The 18,886-nt window shown below is 52.2% G+C and overlaps 7 protein-coding genes across 7 annotated transcripts; 3 read left to right on the top strand and 4 right to left on the bottom strand.

Annotated features, from left to right (window-relative positions):
• Positions 1-1,827: 1,827 nt before the first annotated feature.
• Positions 1,828-2,142, bottom strand: N7482_005778 (uncharacterized protein; the record flags this gene model as incomplete). Its single annotated transcript, XM_056687903.1, has 1 exon — positions 1,828-2,142. The coding sequence occupies one exon, from the start codon at positions 2,140-2,142 to the stop codon at positions 1,828-1,830; it is 315 nt and encodes a 104-aa protein (XP_056543458.1).
• A 797-nt stretch (positions 2,143-2,939) lies between these two features.
• Positions 2,940-4,314, top strand: gpaB (guanine nucleotide-binding protein subunit alpha gpaB; the record flags this gene model as incomplete). The annotated part of the gene is made up of 6 exons (XM_056687902.1): positions 2,940-3,066; positions 3,129-3,474; positions 3,537-3,665; positions 3,723-3,852; positions 3,909-4,147; positions 4,215-4,314. The coding sequence occupies 6 exons, from the start codon at positions 2,940-2,942 to the stop codon at positions 4,312-4,314; spliced, it is 1,071 nt and encodes a 356-aa protein (XP_056543457.1).
• A 1,275-nt stretch (positions 4,315-5,589) lies between these two features.
• N7482_005776 (DUF1254-domain-containing protein) lies at positions 5,590-6,460 on the top strand (the record flags this gene model as incomplete). Its single annotated transcript, XM_056687901.1, has 4 exons — positions 5,590-5,834; positions 5,891-6,114; positions 6,174-6,211; positions 6,278-6,460. The coding sequence occupies 4 exons, from the start codon at positions 5,590-5,592 to the stop codon at positions 6,458-6,460; spliced, it is 690 nt and encodes a 229-aa protein (XP_056543456.1).
• Positions 6,461-7,404: 944 nt separating this feature from the next.
• Positions 7,405-10,487, top strand: glpV (glycogen phosphorylase; the record flags this gene model as incomplete). Its single annotated transcript, XM_056687900.1, has 8 exons — positions 7,405-7,601; positions 7,691-7,703; positions 7,761-7,796; positions 7,852-7,913; positions 7,970-8,073; positions 8,126-8,203; positions 8,259-10,024; positions 10,080-10,487. 8 exons carry the CDS (start codon positions 7,405-7,407, stop codon positions 10,485-10,487), a joined length of 2,664 nt encoding a protein of 887 aa, XP_056543455.1.
• A 452-nt stretch (positions 10,488-10,939) lies between these two features.
• N7482_005774 (uncharacterized protein) lies at positions 10,940-12,148 on the bottom strand (the record flags this gene model as incomplete). The annotated part of the gene is made up of 4 exons (XM_056687899.1): positions 10,940-11,065; positions 11,130-11,558; positions 11,638-11,963; positions 12,076-12,148. The coding sequence occupies 4 exons, from the start codon at positions 12,146-12,148 to the stop codon at positions 10,940-10,942; spliced, it is 954 nt and encodes a 317-aa protein (XP_056543454.1).
• Positions 12,149-12,618: 470 nt separating this feature from the next.
• On the bottom strand, positions 12,619-14,955 carry N7482_005773 (ATP-binding cassette long-chain fatty acid transporter PXA2; the record flags this gene model as incomplete). Its single annotated transcript, XM_056687898.1, has 4 exons — positions 12,619-12,697; positions 12,768-13,665; positions 13,717-14,353; positions 14,449-14,955. 4 exons carry the CDS (start codon positions 14,953-14,955, stop codon positions 12,619-12,621), a joined length of 2,121 nt encoding a protein of 706 aa, XP_056543453.1.
• A 1,855-nt stretch (positions 14,956-16,810) lies between these two features.
• N7482_005772 (uncharacterized protein) lies at positions 16,811-18,886 on the bottom strand (the record flags this gene model as incomplete). Its single annotated transcript, XM_056687897.1, has 7 exons — positions 16,811-17,074; positions 17,130-17,203; positions 17,259-17,923; positions 17,973-18,046; positions 18,095-18,294; positions 18,443-18,536; positions 18,614-18,886. The coding sequence occupies 7 exons, from the start codon at positions 18,884-18,886 to the stop codon at positions 16,811-16,813; spliced, it is 1,644 nt and encodes a 547-aa protein (XP_056543452.1).

Below are 18,886 nucleotides of genomic sequence, written 5' to 3'. Positions count from 1 at the left end.
ACAAGTGAATGGAGAGTCGCTGGAGGAGGAAAGGGGGTATGGCCGAGAAGTGGTGGGCAGGGTGTGAAGGTGTGGGGTAGGGCCCTTTCGGTGAAAAGCGCAGAAAACAAGGACGATGACGTTCGCGACCGCCAGGCAGGTTTCTGCGTGGCTGACTAAGAGCCTCTTGGTCTTGGAGTTGAGGGGAGTTCGTTCAGAAGCTGTCCCTCTAGGGCCTTGGTCGATTAATTAAATCGTCCCGAAGATAGCTTGGGCCTATCGGACCATCGTCTTTCTTGTTTTTACCCTGCTCATTCCAGTCCTATTATTCGACGAGGCCCATCTCGTGTGTGCGCCCTGGTGTACCACTCTTCGACGCCTCGCGCCCACCCACGCGGCCCTGGCCAGGCCCGGATCGATAGCCCGGAAGAGGTTTCCCAGCCTACCAGCTGGAACATTCTCATTTGCGCGCGTCGAGACTGACGATCCGCCTTACGTGCCACCACACCGCACATATTCCTATGTACTCCGTACACACGTAGGGATAGTACCTCGCGCCTGTTACAAACATCAGACGCAATGTAACCGGTCGCCAAGTACATAGTTGGACGAAACGAACCCAGCCTGGAACGGGAAGGTAACCCCTTCATTAACCGCGCTTAGCCCGCTCCCAACACATGACACCTGCTGCGGTGTGCGGCTGCCATTCATGGCGCATTGTCCCATGGGTACTGAGGCCTTCGGGCCTCCCCTCGCATACCTTTTCCCCCCCTCATTCCTAATTCCGGGCAAGATAATCAGTGCCTTACCCCAGCCCTGCTATCTCTCCCTAGGTACTGGGCCTTGCTTGGGCGCATGCGAGCCAAGTTATTACCCGTCCCTCCCTCGTCCAGGCCGGAGTGCTCTTATCTCACACCTTCCAGGCCGCCATATCTCCGTGTCTCCTGCATCGATACCTGCTTTGTTCGAGGTCCGGTGACGTGGTGGTTGAGCGCGAAGCGTTTCTGGACCCGATCTCTTGGGCCTGGTATCTATACACCGTATATATAGAATATACTTAGGCCGGCATCGTTTGATTCAGTCCAGTCCGGGCGGTGTCACTGAGGTCGGGCTTTGCAGACTGAGACACGTGAGACCAAGCAAGCCACCTGCACGAAACGGAAAACCAAAAGAGAAAGACGTGTCCGAGGGGCAGGGCTTCCGAATTAAACTCTCCTCCAAAAGTGAGCGTTCATAGTTTTCTCATCCCAAAGTAAGCCTCCGAGTAAAGTTCATAGAAACCTAAGGAGGGGGAATGCTTTCAGCCAAGTTGGGGCAGATCTCGGAAATATATATGGGGCCCTTCCCACGTTGCACCCCTGCATATCCCTCCACCAGAGGGCTGTTTGAGGATGGACACCCTACAGCACACCTCGACTTTAGAGATCTGGAGGAGCCATATTGGCATTTGTTGGGGTAGTTGAGCAACGTACATATGCAGTGTCCCCTAGATCTGACTTTCAGCCGTCTATTCTCGTGTCTTGGCCCACCTGCAGAACGTGGGGAGGCACGTGAACACGGCATTGGGGCATTCGTGCCTGAGGCATGAGAGCGTCTCCCCATGTGCGTCACGACTCTCCACTTGCAAAGCTCCGGTGGGTTTGCTGGTTGGGTACACGCTTCAGTACGGAGTACTCTCCTCCTACCAGAAGAAAGGAGCCTTTTGGTATCATGACCCAGAGTCCACTGATACCCAAGATCAGACTATTGCTCGAGCTCCTCGAAGGATCATCTACTCAAGGTATCGGTCACACAACTTAGGTAGTGAGGCGAACAGGGCACACCGCACACCACACCCGGCCTGCCCAGCTAAGCAACTTTAGGAGAGCCGCCGGAGTCTAGTCTGTCAGCGAGCAACCCGAGTGCATCGGTCATGCTAGCGCCCCAACCCCGTCTCCCCTTACCCTTCCTCTCCTTACTAAAGTCCTTGCGCCCGATGCCTTCACAGCCTTCACAGCCCTTGAACTCACGGCTCTCGGCCTTCGGCGCGATGGGAATTGCCGCTTGTCCCGGCATGGCGCCCCCCGCCATACGATGTACGAATTTTCGTGGAAATATAAGACCAAAGTTACTGGCCCCAGCTTGCCCCTGGAAGGTTTCGAGCCACTCAAGAAGGGCGAACATGGGGCCTCGAAGGGTCAAGAGTACAGCGTAACTTGCAGTCTGTACGAGTCTCGTCAACCTAGTGCTTAGTGTACTGAGGACTGTCATCTCGTAGTGTGGTAGTGTAGTAACTCATTGTGTGTGAGTACCCAACACCCAAACCTGGTACGGGCCGTACAGACAGCCCGGGCAGTATCGTACATTGAAACCAACGAATTGGTCCAGCTGGCCTGTCGGGCGAAAACAGCTTGTAATTACGGGCCCGATGTCAGCTCACCCGTACATGTTTCTTACCCCCGTAATCCTCCTGCCATCTCCACTCCCCAGGCATGACGATGGTCGCACCGACTGGACGACACCTCTTGACTCTTCTTTGATCTCCCTCTCTTCCGATCCTCCGGATTCCTACCTCTTTCCAATCCCCATTCTCGTACGCTCCGGACTTGTGGCCTGCCTATAAGCCGCTCGCCGCAAATTCCTCCGAAACTCTTCACGACCCTCGCCCTCCTTCTCCCGATCTTCTCCTTCTCTCACCCCCCCCCTCCTCTCCCTCCTCTCCCCGCCTTTCACGCTCACCGAGATCCATTCCTCGCGATTCTCCACTCGTCGCAATCCTCAGCGATACACGTCCGTCTCTAGTGGGCGCCGATTATAACCCTGAGCGTGGTGGGTGGCCGTCTTGCAACCAAGCGAAGGCTGCGGCCGTCCCGACGGGCTGATACCGATCGCTTCCGCGCGCGGCATCTGGGTCTCGCTTCCTGTTAGTCTGGGATATTGAACGAACCAGAAAGGATTTCAAATCACGGTACTGGTGCACCATGGGGCTGTGTTTCAGCTCCGAGGCCGCGGGGGATGCGGAACAGAAGAAGAAAAGTCAGATGATCGACCGGAGGCTCGAGGAAGACCAGCGACGGTTACGCAGGGAATGCAAGATCCTGCTGTTGGGTAGGTAGCTCCGGCGCGGGTCGTTGCGCACAAGAGCGGCTTGAGTTGACTCGCAATCGCAGGCTCCGGCGAAAGTGGCAAGTCCACCATCGTCAAGCAGATGAAGATTATCCATCAAAATGGCTACACCGTGGAAGAGCTGGCTCTGTACCGGTTGACCGTATACAAGAACCTCCTCGACTGTGCCAAGGCCCTTATCGATGCATACCACCATTTCAACCTCGAGCCGTCCAGTCAGAAGGTCAAGGACTACATCACACTCCTGGAAGAATACCATGTGGATCCGGACCCCAATACTCCTCTCGATCCGAAAATTGGCGATGCAGTCACATACCTCTGGAATGACCCGTGCACATCAACAGTCCTGGAACGACAAAATGAGTTCTACCTGATGGACTCCGCGCCATAGTAAGCTCGCAGCGATGACTGATCCTCCCTTGTCGCAAGATTGGGTGCTGACTGGCGATTAGTTTCTTCGATGAAGCCAAGCGAATAACAGCACCGGACTATATCCCAAATGTGTCCGACGTCCTCCGAGCACGTACCAAGACAACCGGTATATACGAGACACGATTCACAATGGGCCAATTGAGCATCCAGTAGGTGGACCGATGCCTCGCACCACATTGATCGTCAGTCACTAATCAGTTTCTTAGCATGTTCGATGTGGGCGGTCAGCGCAGCGAGCGAAAGAAGTGGATTCATTGCTTCGAAAACGTGACCTCTATCATTTTTTGCGTCGCATTGAGTGAATATGACCAGACGCTGCTGGAAGAAAGCAATCAGGTAAGGCTACACCCTCGCCCCACACTACCTCCATGCGAAAGCTCACCATTCTCCAGAATCGAATGATGGAGAGTCTGGTTCTTTTCGACTCCGTGGTCAACTCTCGATGGTTCATGCGCACGAGCATCATCTTGTTCCTGAACAAGGTCGATTTGTTCCGCCAAAAGCTGCCTCGCTCCCCGTTGAGCAACTACTTCCCAGATTATTCGGGTGGGAATGATGTTAACCGCGCTGCCAAGTATCTTCTCTGGCGATTCAATCAGGTGAACAGGGCTCACCTGAATCTATATCCCCAGTAAGTCTCCATAGGCGTGTTGGTGCCATATCGAAAGCCCTATCCTGATACCTTTATCTTCCTGCAGTCTCACACAAGCAACCGACACCACCAATATCCGACTGGTCTTTGCGGCGGTCAAAGAAACCATCTTGCAGAATGCCTTGAAGGATTCTGGTATTCTATGAGCTGTTGGACACCCGTTCGAAAACCACACTCATTCCGTTACCCTTATTCCTCCCACCACCTCATTATCCTTTTATGATACCTTCGAACACCTTCATATATCTATTCGATTTTCGAACCTCGTCCGCGGAATACCGGATTTTCACCACCTCTCTGATGGACCCTTCAACCCATCCTCTTACGATCACCATACCTCCCCGCCCCCTACTTCAACTTCCCATTACTTATCTCTTTTTTTTTTTTTTTTTTTCTTTTTTCTGCTGGACTAGCTGCTGGCGTTCAAGGTGCTTCTCTTCATCCCTTTCTTGGATTATAACACAGGCGCTAGTTAGGTGATACCCACCCATTAGGTATCTACAAGGAGATAATCGGCTTTCGTCCCCCCTTCTTACGGTGGATCTATTGGGCATACACCACCCGGTACCTGTATTCGGATTTACTTTGTTCTTCGCTCCAGCTTGAGCTTCAACTCCGGACAAGGGTTACTTTCCACCTCAAAAGTTGCTGGGACCTTCCAATTCCCCCTGCACCAACTCTTGACCCTGACGCTTTGGTCGGTCACTGGCTATTCCATACTTTATGAACTATACTCGACAGATCCTTTTACATCTGTATTCTCCAGCCTTCTTGTCTGATGCATACCATGGCGGATTTGCCTTTCCAATTACATTCTTGAACTCTGCCCCCTGGCTCTGTTGTTTGTTGATGCTTTCTTTATGTTGTGATACTTGTCTTATACTTTGGACCCGCGACCTCAGCGCTTTGATGCATGTGATGCGTTCTGTGATTTTCTCAACTGCCTTGCACTGTATTTTTCGAGGTTCTTGCAGGGGCCCGCTGATTCTACTTCTCAACGGCCCTCTGTTCTTCCTTTTCCCCCGCATACACCACCACAGGGTGGGTATCTGATGATCTCGGGCATTGCTTTCCCGGGATTCAGGACGTGCACGCTGTCATCCGCGGCACTCGCTTAGGTAGCTTAGCCTCATTGACTGACTTCACTGCCATTTTATTCTTTCCTGCTCCCGATCGGTCTACTGTAGCGTCTCGCACGGGCCTAGAGGCGAAGAAGGCTCTACCCACGGGGAAAGCCTGTGGAGAAAGTGTCGATCGGAAAGGCGTGTTGCATTCCTTACCGTCGTTCCAGCGTAGCAATTGTATAAACCGGAATATTGCCCTCGGCTCCGCACGTTTTGGCTCTGCATAAGAAGGACAAGGGACTCGTTAAACTTGAGACTGTTACTATAGAGCAGTTCGACCCATCTGACACCAAGATCATGCAGCTAACAGCTCGCATGGCGCCCAATAACCCACCAGGCGACATCTCTGACCTGGACCGGGTCACCCGGCTGCTAAAGGACCGGATTAGTGCCCACGGCGGAACAGACGACGCGCAGGGGCCAACCTTTGACCCGCGCATACGCAGCCTCCCTTACAACCATGGCCACTGCGGGCTAGTCCAGCTCCCCTCCACCGCGCAGGGCGACTACGACCCAGACTACGTGATGCGCCGATTCGTCGCGTCTTACCGGCTAATTGGCGCTTGTGGCGGGCGAAGGCCTTGTACCCGTCGTACAGTGCCGGGCAGGGCGGCTCGGTGTTGAGTCTGGGGCCGAGGGAGGCGTTCATCTTCCGGTTTCTGGGCAGGGCGGTGGTGGTGCGGGGTGAGTTTTGGAGTTTGACGGCGTATGATGCGGAGCAGTATTTGGTTGCGAATTCGTTGAATCAGTATGCGCTGGGGGACCGGCCGGATATGATGTATGCCGATGGTCTGCTGGTCTACGATGATAAGAGTAGTGGTGGTAGTAGTAGTAGTAGTAGTAGTTGGAGTGTGGGTGGTGGTGGTGGTGGTGAAGGGTAGACAAGGGGTTTGAGATCCTCTGCCGACGGTCAGGCGAAGTATGTATCCTCCTGTTGACGGGGCCCAACCTTTGCTGTTGTCGTCAGTGGCTGACGCTCCCACAGCTGGCTCCCCGCGTGGACGGCGGAGACTCCTCGGGGACTCGTAAGGGCGAGCGCTCGCTTGGATTGGGGTTGATTGGGAGGGAGCTAATTTCCCAAAGAATTTCGGTTTTATGCCCCGAGCGTGGCACCGCGGACCGCGCAGTGGGGACATCGGTGGTGCAGAAGGTGGAAGCCGTGGCATGATGCGGATGGTGGGGAAAGCGGATCCCAGCAGGGCAATAGATGGAAGCTGGGTAACCATGACATCCGATATCAGCTTGAGACGGGATGGTACGGTGCATCATTTGCGGCACGGAGTCACCTCGGTTAATTCAATTCGTTGAAAGTGTTGGGAATGAGTGGTGCATCGACGGTTGTTGCGAGGAGAGGTGATTCATTTTATAGATCGAAGCGTCATATACTGCGGGGAGGGTGGATCGATCACGGCTCTTCAGCAAGACTATATCGACGCTGGCAACGAGTCTCATGATTTCACGAGTCCTAGTCAAGGGTAATACCGACCGGTAGGTGTTACGGCAAAAAAAAGTTGAGCAAGTCAACGAGCTTGCTGCGCTGCAGCATTGCAGCAAATCACGGAGAAAGGGCGTGCACAGACATGGGCGTCGGCGGGCGATACGATCCAGACTTTGTAGACTTTCCCCACTAGAGCTCTGAGTTCCGAGAGACTCCATTCGTTCGTGGTGGTCTCACGTAATAGCTGGCATAGTACGATATCACCTCTCCCCTTGGATGAAGGTAATGAGAAGCTCAGCGGATGAGCACACCACTCATGATGACCCAATCCGGCCATCGCTCGTGTCGCTGCGCTTTCCCCCGCGGATAGACAGTGCAGCATGCAGCATGCAGCATGCACCTCGTCCTTGACTCTTGACTCCTTGACCCTTCCACTTCTGATCTTCCCACACCCCCTCTTGGTGTCACACCCCTCCCCGTCTTCTTGCGGACGACTGCTTCCCCTCTTGCCCACTTCACTTCCTCCTCCCCTTCCCTGCCCTGGGGTTCTAACTTTCTAGCTTTTCAGTTTTCCAGCTTTCCAAGTTTTTAGCTTCCCCAGCTTTTCCAGCTGCTAGTCGTTTTGAACAACTGAGCTTTCAACATCCGTCCTGCTGTCACGGCCTCCATTGACAATGTCGTCATCGGAGCCAAAGGAGCCAACGGAGCCACGTCGTGAGCGCAGACCCTCCGTTGGAACTCCCATCGCCGACCTCCAGGGGCCTGTCGGACCGGGGTTCAGTCGTCCCAAGCATAAGCGCACGTTCACCGGCTTCGGCCCGGCTGAGATCAAGAGCGTGGAAGCGAGCATTCCGGAGGGGCTCCATGAGGCGTGAGTACTTTGTCTTCTTTGTCTATGCTTGGCTCGCCTTGCTTGGCTGGATGTGTGGGCTGACTGGGGTACATTTGGTGGCGCGACAGATGGCGGAAGCATGTACGTGGAGCTCAAGCCCATTGACCAGGCCGTGAATGCTTACGTAGATTGATATAGTCGGCGACCGAGTTTACGACCAAGGATGAATTTGCGGTGCGTATCCATACGTGGGTAATGACGCGACTTCGCCAGCTTACAACTGCCGCAGAAAGAATTCGTGCGCCACATCGAGACAACCCTTGCGCGTTCTCTGTACAATTGCGATGAACTGTATGTACTTCACGCTCCCAGATCAATGTCATGGGAAGTGGCTCATGGTGATGCAGGGCGGCCTACTCGGGTACGGCGCTGGCGTTCCGAGACCGGCTAATCATCGAGTGGAACCGGACCCAGCAGCGGCAGACATTCACGGACCAAAAGAGAGTCTACTGTAGGTTGGCAGTGAGGAGTATGAATGACTTCTGTCTAACGCAGATCTTCAGACCTCTCTCTTGAGTTTTTGATGGGCCGGGCCCTGGACAATGCCATGCTGAACGTCGGCATGAAAGATGTCGCTCGAGGTGGGCTAGAAAAAGACAGTGACTGCCTTTCTAGACTCGGCTAACCATTTGTTAGATGGCTTGGCGGATCTGGGTCTCCGGATTGAGGACGCGATCACCCAGGAGCACGATGCGGCACTCGGCAACGGCGGTCTGGGTCGTCTGGCAGCATGCTTTTTGGACAGTATGGCGACGCTGAACTACCCAGCGTGGGGTTATGGCCTGCGGTATCGCTACGGAATTTTCAAGCAGGAGATTGTCAATGGGTATCAGATGGAGATTCCGGATTACTGGCTTGACAATAACCCATGGGAGTTCCCTCGACACGATATCACCGTGGATATTCAGTTCTACGGCCACGTGGCGAAGTATCAGGATGAGAATGGCAAGGTTTGCAACTCCTGGGAAGCAGGCGAGACGGTCCAGGCCGTTGCCTATGATGTTCCTATTCCTGGGTACGGCACGAAGACCACCAACAACCTCCGTCTGTGGTCCAGCAAGGCGAGCAGTGGGGAGTTCGACTTCCAGAAATTCAATGCAGGAGATTATGAGAGTGCAGTGGCAGACCAGCAGATTGCTGAAACTATCTCTGCCGTCCTGTACCCAAATGACAACTTGGAGCGAGGTAAGGAGCTTCGCCTCAAGCAGCAGTACTTCTGGTGCGCCGCCTCTCTTTATGATATTGTGCGCCGATTCAAGAAGACAAGGAGGGCTTGGAGCGAGTTCCCCGACCAGGTCGCAATCCAGCTGAACGACACTCACCCCACACTGGCTATCATCGAGTTGCAGCGCATCCTGATTGACCTCGAAGGTTTGGAGTGGGAGGAGGCGTGGCGCATCGTGACTGGAACCTTCGGATACACCAATCATACGGTCCTCCCAGAGGCGCTAGAGAAGTGGTCTGTTCCATTGATGCAGAACCTGCTTCCTCGACACTTGCAAATTATCTACGATGTGAACCTGTTCTTCCTCCAGTCCGTGGAGAAGCGGTTCCCCAAAGACCGGGAAATGCTGTCACGGGTTTCTGTCATCGAGGAATCGCACCCGAAGATGGTGCGTATGGCGCACATTGCAATTATTGGATCCCACAAGGTCAATGGTGTTGCTGAGCTGCATTCGGACCTCATCAAGACGACGATCTTCAAAGACTTTGTGAAGATCTATGGGCCCGACCGTTTCACCAATGTCACCAACGGGATTACTCCGAGACGTTGGCTGCACCAGGCCAATCCCTCACTTTCTGCCTTGATTGCCGAGAAGCTTGGTGGTTATGGGTTCTTAACTGATCTGACCTTGCTGGATAAACTGGAAGCCTACGTGGACGACAAAATCTTCCGACAGGAATGGTCTGACATTAAAGCCAAGAACAAGTTGCGGCTGGCCAAACTCATTAAGGATTTGACTGGCTACTCCGTCAATCCGAACTCCCTGTTTGACGTCCAGGTCAAGCGTATCCACGAGTACAAGCGCCAGCAACTCAACATCTTCGGGGTGATCCACCGATACCTTAGCCTCAAGGCCATGACACCTGAACAACGGAAGAAGGTAGTGCCGCGGGTGTCCATCTTTGGCGGCAAAGCTGCTCCTGGGTACTGGATGGCCAAATCGATCATCTATCTCATCAACAGCGTGGCAGCTGTGGTGAACAAGGATGAGGAGATTGGTGATCTTCTGAAGGTCATCTTCATCGAGGACTACAACGTCAGCAAGGCTGAAATCATCTGCCCGGCTTCGGATCTCAGTGAACATATCTCTACCGCTGGAACCGAAGCGAGTGGTACCAGCAACATGAAATTCGTGCTGAATGGCGGTCTGATTATTGGCACATGTGACGGAGCTAACGTAAAGTCCTGCAATTTCTCCATTGACCTCTTCTCCTGCTAATAGTCATTCGCAGATTGAAATCACCCGTGAAATCGGCGAGCAAAACATCTTCCTCTTCGGTAATCTTGCCGAAGATGTGGAAGATCTCCGCCACCGACACTTTTACGGTGACTTCCAACTAGACCCGCTCCTGAAGCGTGTCTTCGACGCCATTAAGGCTGGCACATTCGGCGATCCCGGGTCCTTTGCATCCCTGCTGTCCTCTATTGAGGAGCACGGCGATTACTATCTTGTCTCTGATGACTTCAACTCCTACATCACCACCCACGACATGGTCGATAAGGAGTTCCAGAATCAGGAGGAGTGGCTAGCCAAGTCGATTACCAGCGTTGCGCGCATGGGCTTCTTTTCTATGGACCGGGTGACTAACGAGTACGCGGATAGCATCTGGAACATTGAGCCTCTTGATATTGAGGATTAAGCTTGCTTTTCGCTTTGTGATTTCTGAACACTCTGGTTATGCGGTGACTTGATGGTTTATTGCACACAGATCTACTTCCTTGCATCATAGGCCCGCCGGCATAATTTACTCTTTAACTACTCATCGATACTATTGCACGCATGCACAATTGAACGCTTCCCTGTAATTTCTGATGATATCTATATGCACGCTGCAACACGGCCTCGAGAACCGTTGATAGCAGTGAGAGCCTCGTAATATTTCAAAGGACCTGACAAAAAGCAACCAATGTTGTATGTTGAATATGGAACGCGCAAACAGGGATATATCAGGCCAAACACCGAACTCTTCATGCAGTGATCAGAGGAATAAAATAATAAGATAAGAAGGAAAGGGAACAGCCATCAACATCTTGCAATTGAGGAGTCCGTAAAGCATAAGAGAAAGGAAAAGGGGCAAGCTTAGTAGGACGCTTAAGCAGCTGCGGAGAATTCATCCCTCTCCTGAATCGTCTGGGGCTTGTAGTCGGAAAAGGTCTCCGGCCAGAGGAACATCTTCTCTTCCTTGGAAGGCGTCGCGGCAGCCATCAGAGTTGGCACCTAACAAGAATCCAGTTAGCACGCTTGACCTCTATTGACTATATCGCAAGTCACAAATACATACCGCCTCCTTAGAAGAGATGCGCCGCCACATGTTGGCGCGCGGGTTGTACCGCACCGGCTTGCCAACACCACCAGTCTTCGACTGGTCCTCGCGGCTGATCGCCTCGATCTCGCGCTTGATGTCGGAGAAAGTATCGAAGGGGGTGTAGGTGATGTTATGCTCCTTGCAGTACTCCTCGAGGCGCAGGCCGCGGCGTGCGAAGAGGACGTCCGCCTCGCGGGCAGCTGCCAGGTCGGAGACGCCGTCGCCGATGAAGACGATGAGTGGCATCTCGTCGGGCAGGCATTCGGCTTGGGCTTTGGCGCGGGCCTCGTTCACCGAGAGGGCTTTGTCGTGGCCTAGTTCGGTGTCGTGGCGCCAGATGGGCTTCCATTCGGAGCCGTCAGGTTTGATGATTGCGTCGTTGGCGACGATGTCGATTGCGGCGGCCTGTTTCGTAATGTCGTGTATTAGTATATCGTCTCTATTGAGCTAGGGAGACTGTGGGTTTGGAATGGTCGCAACACACCTCCTTCTCACCCAAGAATGTATCCAGCACCCGGCGCAGGACGGGCTTCAGACCGGCACTGATCACATTGAAGGGGAAACCATTGTCTATGCAATACTGGTGGAACTCGCGGAAGCCCGGATCGATCTCGAGAGACTTCTCCATGACGACGAAGCCGTCGTCGAAGGGGACATGCAGCGAGCCCCACATCTCCTCGGAGGCCTCGCGGAATGAGAGCTCGCCAGACTTAATCTGCTCATCAAGCTTGTTTCGAGCCTCAGCACCACAGCCATGGTTGTCGAAGAGGATATGGCCTGTATCTTGCATAAAGATCGTGCCGTCGAAATCTATGCACGGGTTTAGTTATGCCGAGCGCTCTATTGGTGCGGGGAATCCGGGGGGTCCAGGAACAGCGGTCTATCCGGGGAGGGGTACAATGCACGGGATTGGACTACATACCAGAGAAGATGATGATCTTTCTCTTCTGCGTGGCGAGTGCCGGCGCAGTAGACTTCAAGTTGGAGTTGGTCATCTTGACGTTGCTGAGGGTGGTGGTGGTCTACCGCAGGAAAAAAGGACCTGATACAGGGGAATGATAGTGTAAATACAGGAATATAGTCTTGCTAAAAAAAGGAAGTCTCGTTAAAAGAACCTGTTCGTGGCGAGACCCAGAACAAGATACGCCAGCGCGATGACGTAGGTGCAAGGTTGCAGATGCGATATCATAGTGGGTCGGTGCGAGAACAATTGTATGCTGCAACAAAACGTGCTCCGGAGCGAAAATCGGTGCCATGCCGAGGAGGAGGCCCGTGATTGGCCGTAATGCTCCCTTAGTCAACTGCCCAGGCCCGGCCAGCCGAGAAGACTGCGAAAATTGGATCCCGAACCCGACGGCAGGTCACAATTGGCTGCATCTGTGGCAAGCGGTGGGGAATGCGGTCATCGACACTTCGAACAGGCTTCGTTAAGTTGACTCCCTACAGTACACAATATAATCGGCCCTTAGGTCGCTGTTAATTCCGCCACCCGTCGCTGGAGTTCTGGCACAGCCCGCAGTTGTAGCTCAAGTTCGTCCTTCTCACTGTGGTGGGTTAGCATATTGTCGCTATAGTCTAAGGATGTGGGCCAGGGGTGGAGGGGCCATATCTTACTCTTCCAGTTCCAGCCGTCGCTCCCAGTCGAGATCAGTGAAGACGTAGCTGCCCTGTCCATCGAACTGGAGGATCTTCCGGTGATACTTCCACAGACTGCGGCGGTGCGATACCGTCATTAAGGTGGTGCCTAGTTTCTTGGCAGTCTCGTACATGACTTTCTCGATCTCCAGCGTCACAGAGGAAGTGCACTCGTCAAGGATGGCGAACTTGGGACGGTGATAGAACAAGCGAGCCATGGCGATGCGCTGCTGCAGGCCGCCTGACAACACGTCGCGCCATTCTTCCTCAGCATCCCAACCACCGGGCCGGTCGACAACAGATGCGATCTCAACCACCGACAGAATCTCATATAGATCCGCATCAGTGACACCTTTGGCGCGCATCTCGCGCACGCCATCGGGGTAGATGACTTGCTGCCTCAGCGTCCCGCGAGACAGATAGGGTCGCTGGGGGATGTAAAAGATGTCCTCGAACCGAGGTTTCCTGACTGTGCCTCCGTACACTGGCCAGAGCCCACCGAGGATACGGAAGAGGGAGGATTTGCCACACCCATTGGGTCCGACAATGAGCAGATGGTCACCGGGGTGAACGGTGAACGACAACCTGCGCACAAGGACATCGCCGTTCGGCGAGACGATTGGAACCTCGGTGAATTCGATAGACTCACTCTCCATGACTTCGCCGCGGCCAGATAAGACAGCTGCATTTTCCTCGGTTGACGCCGAAGAGACCAGCTTCTTCTCAAAACGTCCAGCTACCAAGTCGTCCATGACCTCCAGGAGTGACGAGACACGGGAGGTGTAACCGGCTAACTCCGATATTTCCTTGTATGAGAACATCAGGCGACCAAATGCATCCGACGAGGACAGCAGCATCCGTCGGTTTGTAACAAAGCCTGGTTCATGTTAGTATGTGTAACACGTACACGGAGACACCTAAAACTCACTTTCGGTACGATCTCCCATGGTCTGAGTGACCTGACCAGGGATCTTGAAGAAGACTGGCAAACTGCAAAGAACCAAGCCAAGCGCACCCCAGAAATACTTGATGACGAAATCCTCCATGAATCCATGATAAAGACGCCGCCGCAAAATGCGATTTACATGCTTGATTAATGTGAAATAGCCCTTATCTAGGGTATCCTTCTCGGCCTCGTGGCCATGATAGAGCGCGACTTCTTCGCTATAATCGATGAGTCGTGAGTGGAGGAAACGGAATTCACCCTCAAGTCGAGCCTCGTCTGCGACGTATTTGCCAAATGGCGGCGTTAGCATGCGCATGACATTTGCTGACAGTTGGACTAGCAAGCTCATGATGAAGAGTCCTTCTCCTCCGACATTCTTAGAGAGGGAGTAGTTGTAGATGCACATGTCTAGGATCGGCTTGGCCAGGTTGGAGTATAGTTCTGCCAAGCTATCGGAGAAGCGCGACACGTCGACCGTGACTAGTTGGTCGGGGTTCTTGATCCGGTCGTCCAGGGCGGAGATGGCGTAGAATGTCATATTTGACAGGTACTTGTCGTGTATATAGTCGGTCAACCGTTTGCGATAGCTGAGGGAGAGCTTGCATTGGTGATAGGATAGCTAGACACGAGAGCAACCAAGTCAGCCATCAGCTCTCTACGGTCGCATGCTGCGAAATCTGCCTTAAGGTGGAACAATAGGACTAAGAGAGTTACCATGGAGTTTGTGAATGTCGCTGGAATAGCCACAATCATCCACCACACAAGACCTAGCAAGAAATCCTTGCCCTTTCCCCGCACCAGGTTGCTCACCAGTCGGCCATCCAGCTCGGCCACGTACAGGCTCAGCAGAGTCCGTAGCACGAGAAAAACGCTGTGGCTCACCAGAAGCCGCAGCTCCTTACTCCGCCAGCCAGGGATCACAATCTTCAATAGACGTAGCAAGTGCTTGAAGAATTCCCGGTTGATCTCCACCCGCTTCTTCCGCGGTTGTTCCTCATCACCGAGGGAGCTGGTGCCAGGCCGGCGGCGCAGCTCCACCTGCTGCGAGGCAGCTTTCTGTTCCGAGATTGCATTGTGAATTCGCTTGGCGAGCGCAGCAAAGAGGGCAAGATAGACGGTGCGGGATATGCCAGTTCGGTGTCGGAAGTACAGGGAGGTCACACTGGAGAGGATCTGCTTGACGGAGCGGTCGGGCGGCAATAGTTTTGACTGAACAGCCATGGCGACTCGATCGACTGGTCAATCAGCCAGAGTAGATGCTGTACATGACCTGACCACTGGGAAAAGAGATGAGATGTGCAGGTGGTGTCTTTGCGGGAGAGGCAGACGAGGAGGTAGCTGCGGAGTTAAGATGACGGAATGAATCCCTTGACATGTGATACCCCCAGGTTCCTGGGGAAATTCAGCCGAGGAACTTTTTCGCGGCTCCACCACCAGGAGGTCTGCATTTCGCGACTTCTATCATCACAACAGGATTTTAACTTTGCTTGATGCTAAGGGATGTTTATTACTCTCAATTTTCCTTCCTTCCATTCAGGCTATGTTGTTAGATCCGGTATTTTCGGTTTCATTGCCCGCGCCGGCGGCTTTACGCCTCGACATGTACTCGTGCAGCCTGGACAAGACGTTGACTCCATTCCAAAACTCCTTGCCGCCCCTGACGCTCATTACCGGCATTCCAACTTGCTCTAGCGCAAATGATGCCCCGACAGAGCCATGACAAGCTGCCTCAATGACACTTCCTGTTTTGCAGTATCCCACGGCATACGCTCCAAGAAAAGCATTTCCGGCTCCAGTCGGATCAATCACCTTCAAATTTGGCTCTTCTCCCGATTCGGATGCATAGAATGGAGGGAGCCACACGGGCGACAGGCTGCTGGCTCTGACAAAGCAACCATTCTCGCCAGCACGCACAATGACTGTGCCTTTCCCGTTCGATCCGACACCGCAGTCCAAGAATTTTGATGCCAAGTTCTCGATCTTTTGCTTGTCAACAAAATCCGGCTGTGGTTCCGAAAATAGCTTGGCTAATTCTAGATGATTTGGAGAAAATACGTCGACAAAAGCTGCAGCTTCCAGGCATGCTTCAAGGTTCTCTGGCTTGCATGAAAGGGGAGCCGGTTCCCAGATTATTAGAGGACGTTCGAGTATGCCTGCCTTGGCCCTGAGAGCAAGGAGGTTGAACAATCGTACTTTGATATCCTCGGGACCCGCCAGATAGTGGAAGATCTTTGAAGCTAAAAGTGCCGTGTGTTCTAAGCTGCTCTCTTGGACCGCGAGAACAGGGGATGTATATTTAAAATCCTTGGCTACATTACAAGTTAGCATGGAAGGATCGATGAGGGGAGCATTACCCACCTCCGAATGTGGTATCTTTGTACTCGAGCAAGCCTCTAGTTGATGGTCCATCCTCTTCTCTCGTTATGATCAATGCTAATCCCCAACTTTCTAATCGTTCTTTAATTGGATGTGGAAAATCATTTCCAACTCGAATCGCCCAACCTAAGGAGGTACTAGATGGAGGAGGGAGAAATAATCGGGCACCGAGTGTTGCTGTAGCTTTGGTCAGTCATATCGCTGCTCTACCAGGCTAAATCGAACTCCAGGGAATAGTTCACCGTAGGCGCCAGAGCCCCCGAGGATATCAGTCAATGGTGTCCGATCAGGAAATCGGATTTCGTCGATAACCACCAAGCCAAGGCTTGTAAAGGAGATGTTATGTGTATGCATGGTAGTAAATCATCTCACATCTGCATTATGTATAATTGCAGTCTGGGTTATTCCTGAATGATGTCTGCGTCCGAAGCGAGGGAAGCTGCAGAGAGAATTGGACCCGGAATTGCGTCTCCTGTCTTCAATTTGGTGGGGCGCAACAAAATGTTTGTCTTGGCCGGCGGTGAACTTGGCTATCCAACCCGCTGACTGTGCTATTCGTCTACTCGATCTCCCTGTTCCTTCCTTTCTTACCTTCATCTCCTTAATTCTCTATCCAGTATCACGCCCTTGTAACAAAATTACATACACTGATTCGTTTGATCTTCAAAAGACAAACGGCTCATGGGAGTAGAAATCCAATTCAGTGCGCAAACCTGAAATCCAATCTTTTGCTTCCTTGCAGCTTAGTGTCTCTGATATAGTCCGACCGTTGTTGTTCTGTCATAGCATTCCAGATCTTGTCTCTCTTCTGATTCTGGAACACATAGTATGCTTTTGCCATCAGAAACAGCACTATGGCAAGGATGTTGACCGCCACCAAATCAGTATTTCCTCTCCGATATTTCGGCTTGTCGTCCTCTCTGTATATGAAATAGGCCGCGATATCTCCCGCTTGCACGGACATCTGTACAACTCTTTAGCTTCTGATAGTTGGGTTTTCTCGCCTGGCCGTGACCTACGTTGTATAATGCAGCTGATACTGAGCGATTTCCAACGTTATTTGCGTTTCTAGAAGCCCACGCAACGACGATCGCTATTATCATCGTCAGTATCCCTAATATCTCTCAAGCTTGACTGATTCAACATACCATGGCAATAAGGGTAGCTCAATAGCACTGTCACTACTGTATACGTTCCCCAAGCGTTCGTGATCACATCAGGCCAGAACCGTAGGGCAAGTAAACAGGGTAGTGTCCAGATAGCTTGAAACATGGCGACGAGTGACCACTGGTTCAGCCTACTTGAGATCCAAGTTATCAGAAGCAAATTCCCGATATGAAACACATTCGCTGGGATTGTGAGCAAATTCGTGTTGAATTTGTTGAAACCAAGGGACCGGAGAGTAAGAGTAATATACGAAGTCGGAGGTGATTGGGGGATGTATGCAACCACTCCGATCAAGTAGATCGGCCACATATGGTAGTCCTTGATTGCGTTCCAGAGCCTTTGAGGGGTGACAGCTTGACGATTATGCATGTCACCCTTAGAAGGGTCATCACGGAGGACTCGATTGGCCACAATCGCAACTTCACGATCAGTAAACCATCCATTTGGCCTGAACCACGTCTTGGTTTGCACTACAGATGCCGGCATCATGAAAAATGAGGCCAGCCCAATCGATAGCGTAATCAAGCCTTCGATAAGGAAAAGCCACCGCCAGCCCTCCCACCCCTGAGCTCCATTAAGATGGAAAACTGCAAAGGCTAAGAGAGATGTGACAATTGTCGTCACAGAGAGGGATGTCCAGAAGAAACTAAAGATAAATCAGGGGAGTGCGATGATGTGGCTACCTGTGATCATACCTTAGACGAATTGGAAGCTCTCGAGCAGTATAGAAATAAGAGAGCCATAGAACGATATCTGGAATAAATCCACCCTGACGAAGAAATCAAAAATGAACCTTGTTTAGGGGGTGGCAACTTACCTCTAAAACACCAAGCAAGCTCCGTGTAATTAGAAATGTCTTTCGATCCGTCAGGGCGCATTGCGATATAGCCACCACGGACCATAGCACCATTTGAATAGGAATCCAACAATCGGGCCCAATTTTCTTTGACACTAGCTGTGATGGTAGCTCTGCAACAAGAAATGAGAGTCGAAACACAATATTGCCATAGTTATAATCTGTGCGGCGTTAGTATTGGCCGATCGATTGAGCCAAGAATATAATTTGAAAACAAGTCGTCTTGTGACATACGACTTCCTCAGAATCTTGAGACTTGTGTATTTAAAAAATGGATGCTACTTCCAGGATCCAGAAAGCCCAGCTTACCATTTGTATTCAGCTTCAAATCCTCTAAAAACGTGTCCGAAACCGCCTGGACAAGGTTTCCTCGATCGACCTGAAGCGCAAAGAACATGACACACTGGGGACGAAATGATCAACAAATAACCAACTTAGGACCAATAACAAAAATTATCAGCACGAGGAAAAATGACCTACGGCCCATAAACAGATTCGCCAGTCAAGCTTGCGCACCAAACGCTTCTCTTCCTCCGGTGACCACGTAAGCTTAGGGTCGAACACATGCCGGCATTCATATTGCGCCTTTTCGTATACTTCCCGCCAATACTCTGCAACATCAGGGTCCAAAAATGGATTACTCGTATCGGAATTTTCGCCATTTGGTTCCAGAGTGCCATAACTTCTCGTGCGCTCTTTTGGGAAGGTTTCACCCAAAATAGCCGCCGAGGTGGATTTGTCGAGATTGTCCAT

This window comes from Penicillium canariense (genome assembly GCF_028826845.1).
Source record: "Penicillium canariense strain IBT 26290 chromosome Unknown utg000003l_segment0_segment0, whole genome shotgun sequence".
Lineage (NCBI taxonomy): Eukaryota > Fungi > Ascomycota > Eurotiomycetes > Eurotiales > Aspergillaceae > Penicillium > Penicillium canariense.
This window is presented reverse-complemented; position numbering and strand designations above follow the sequence as displayed.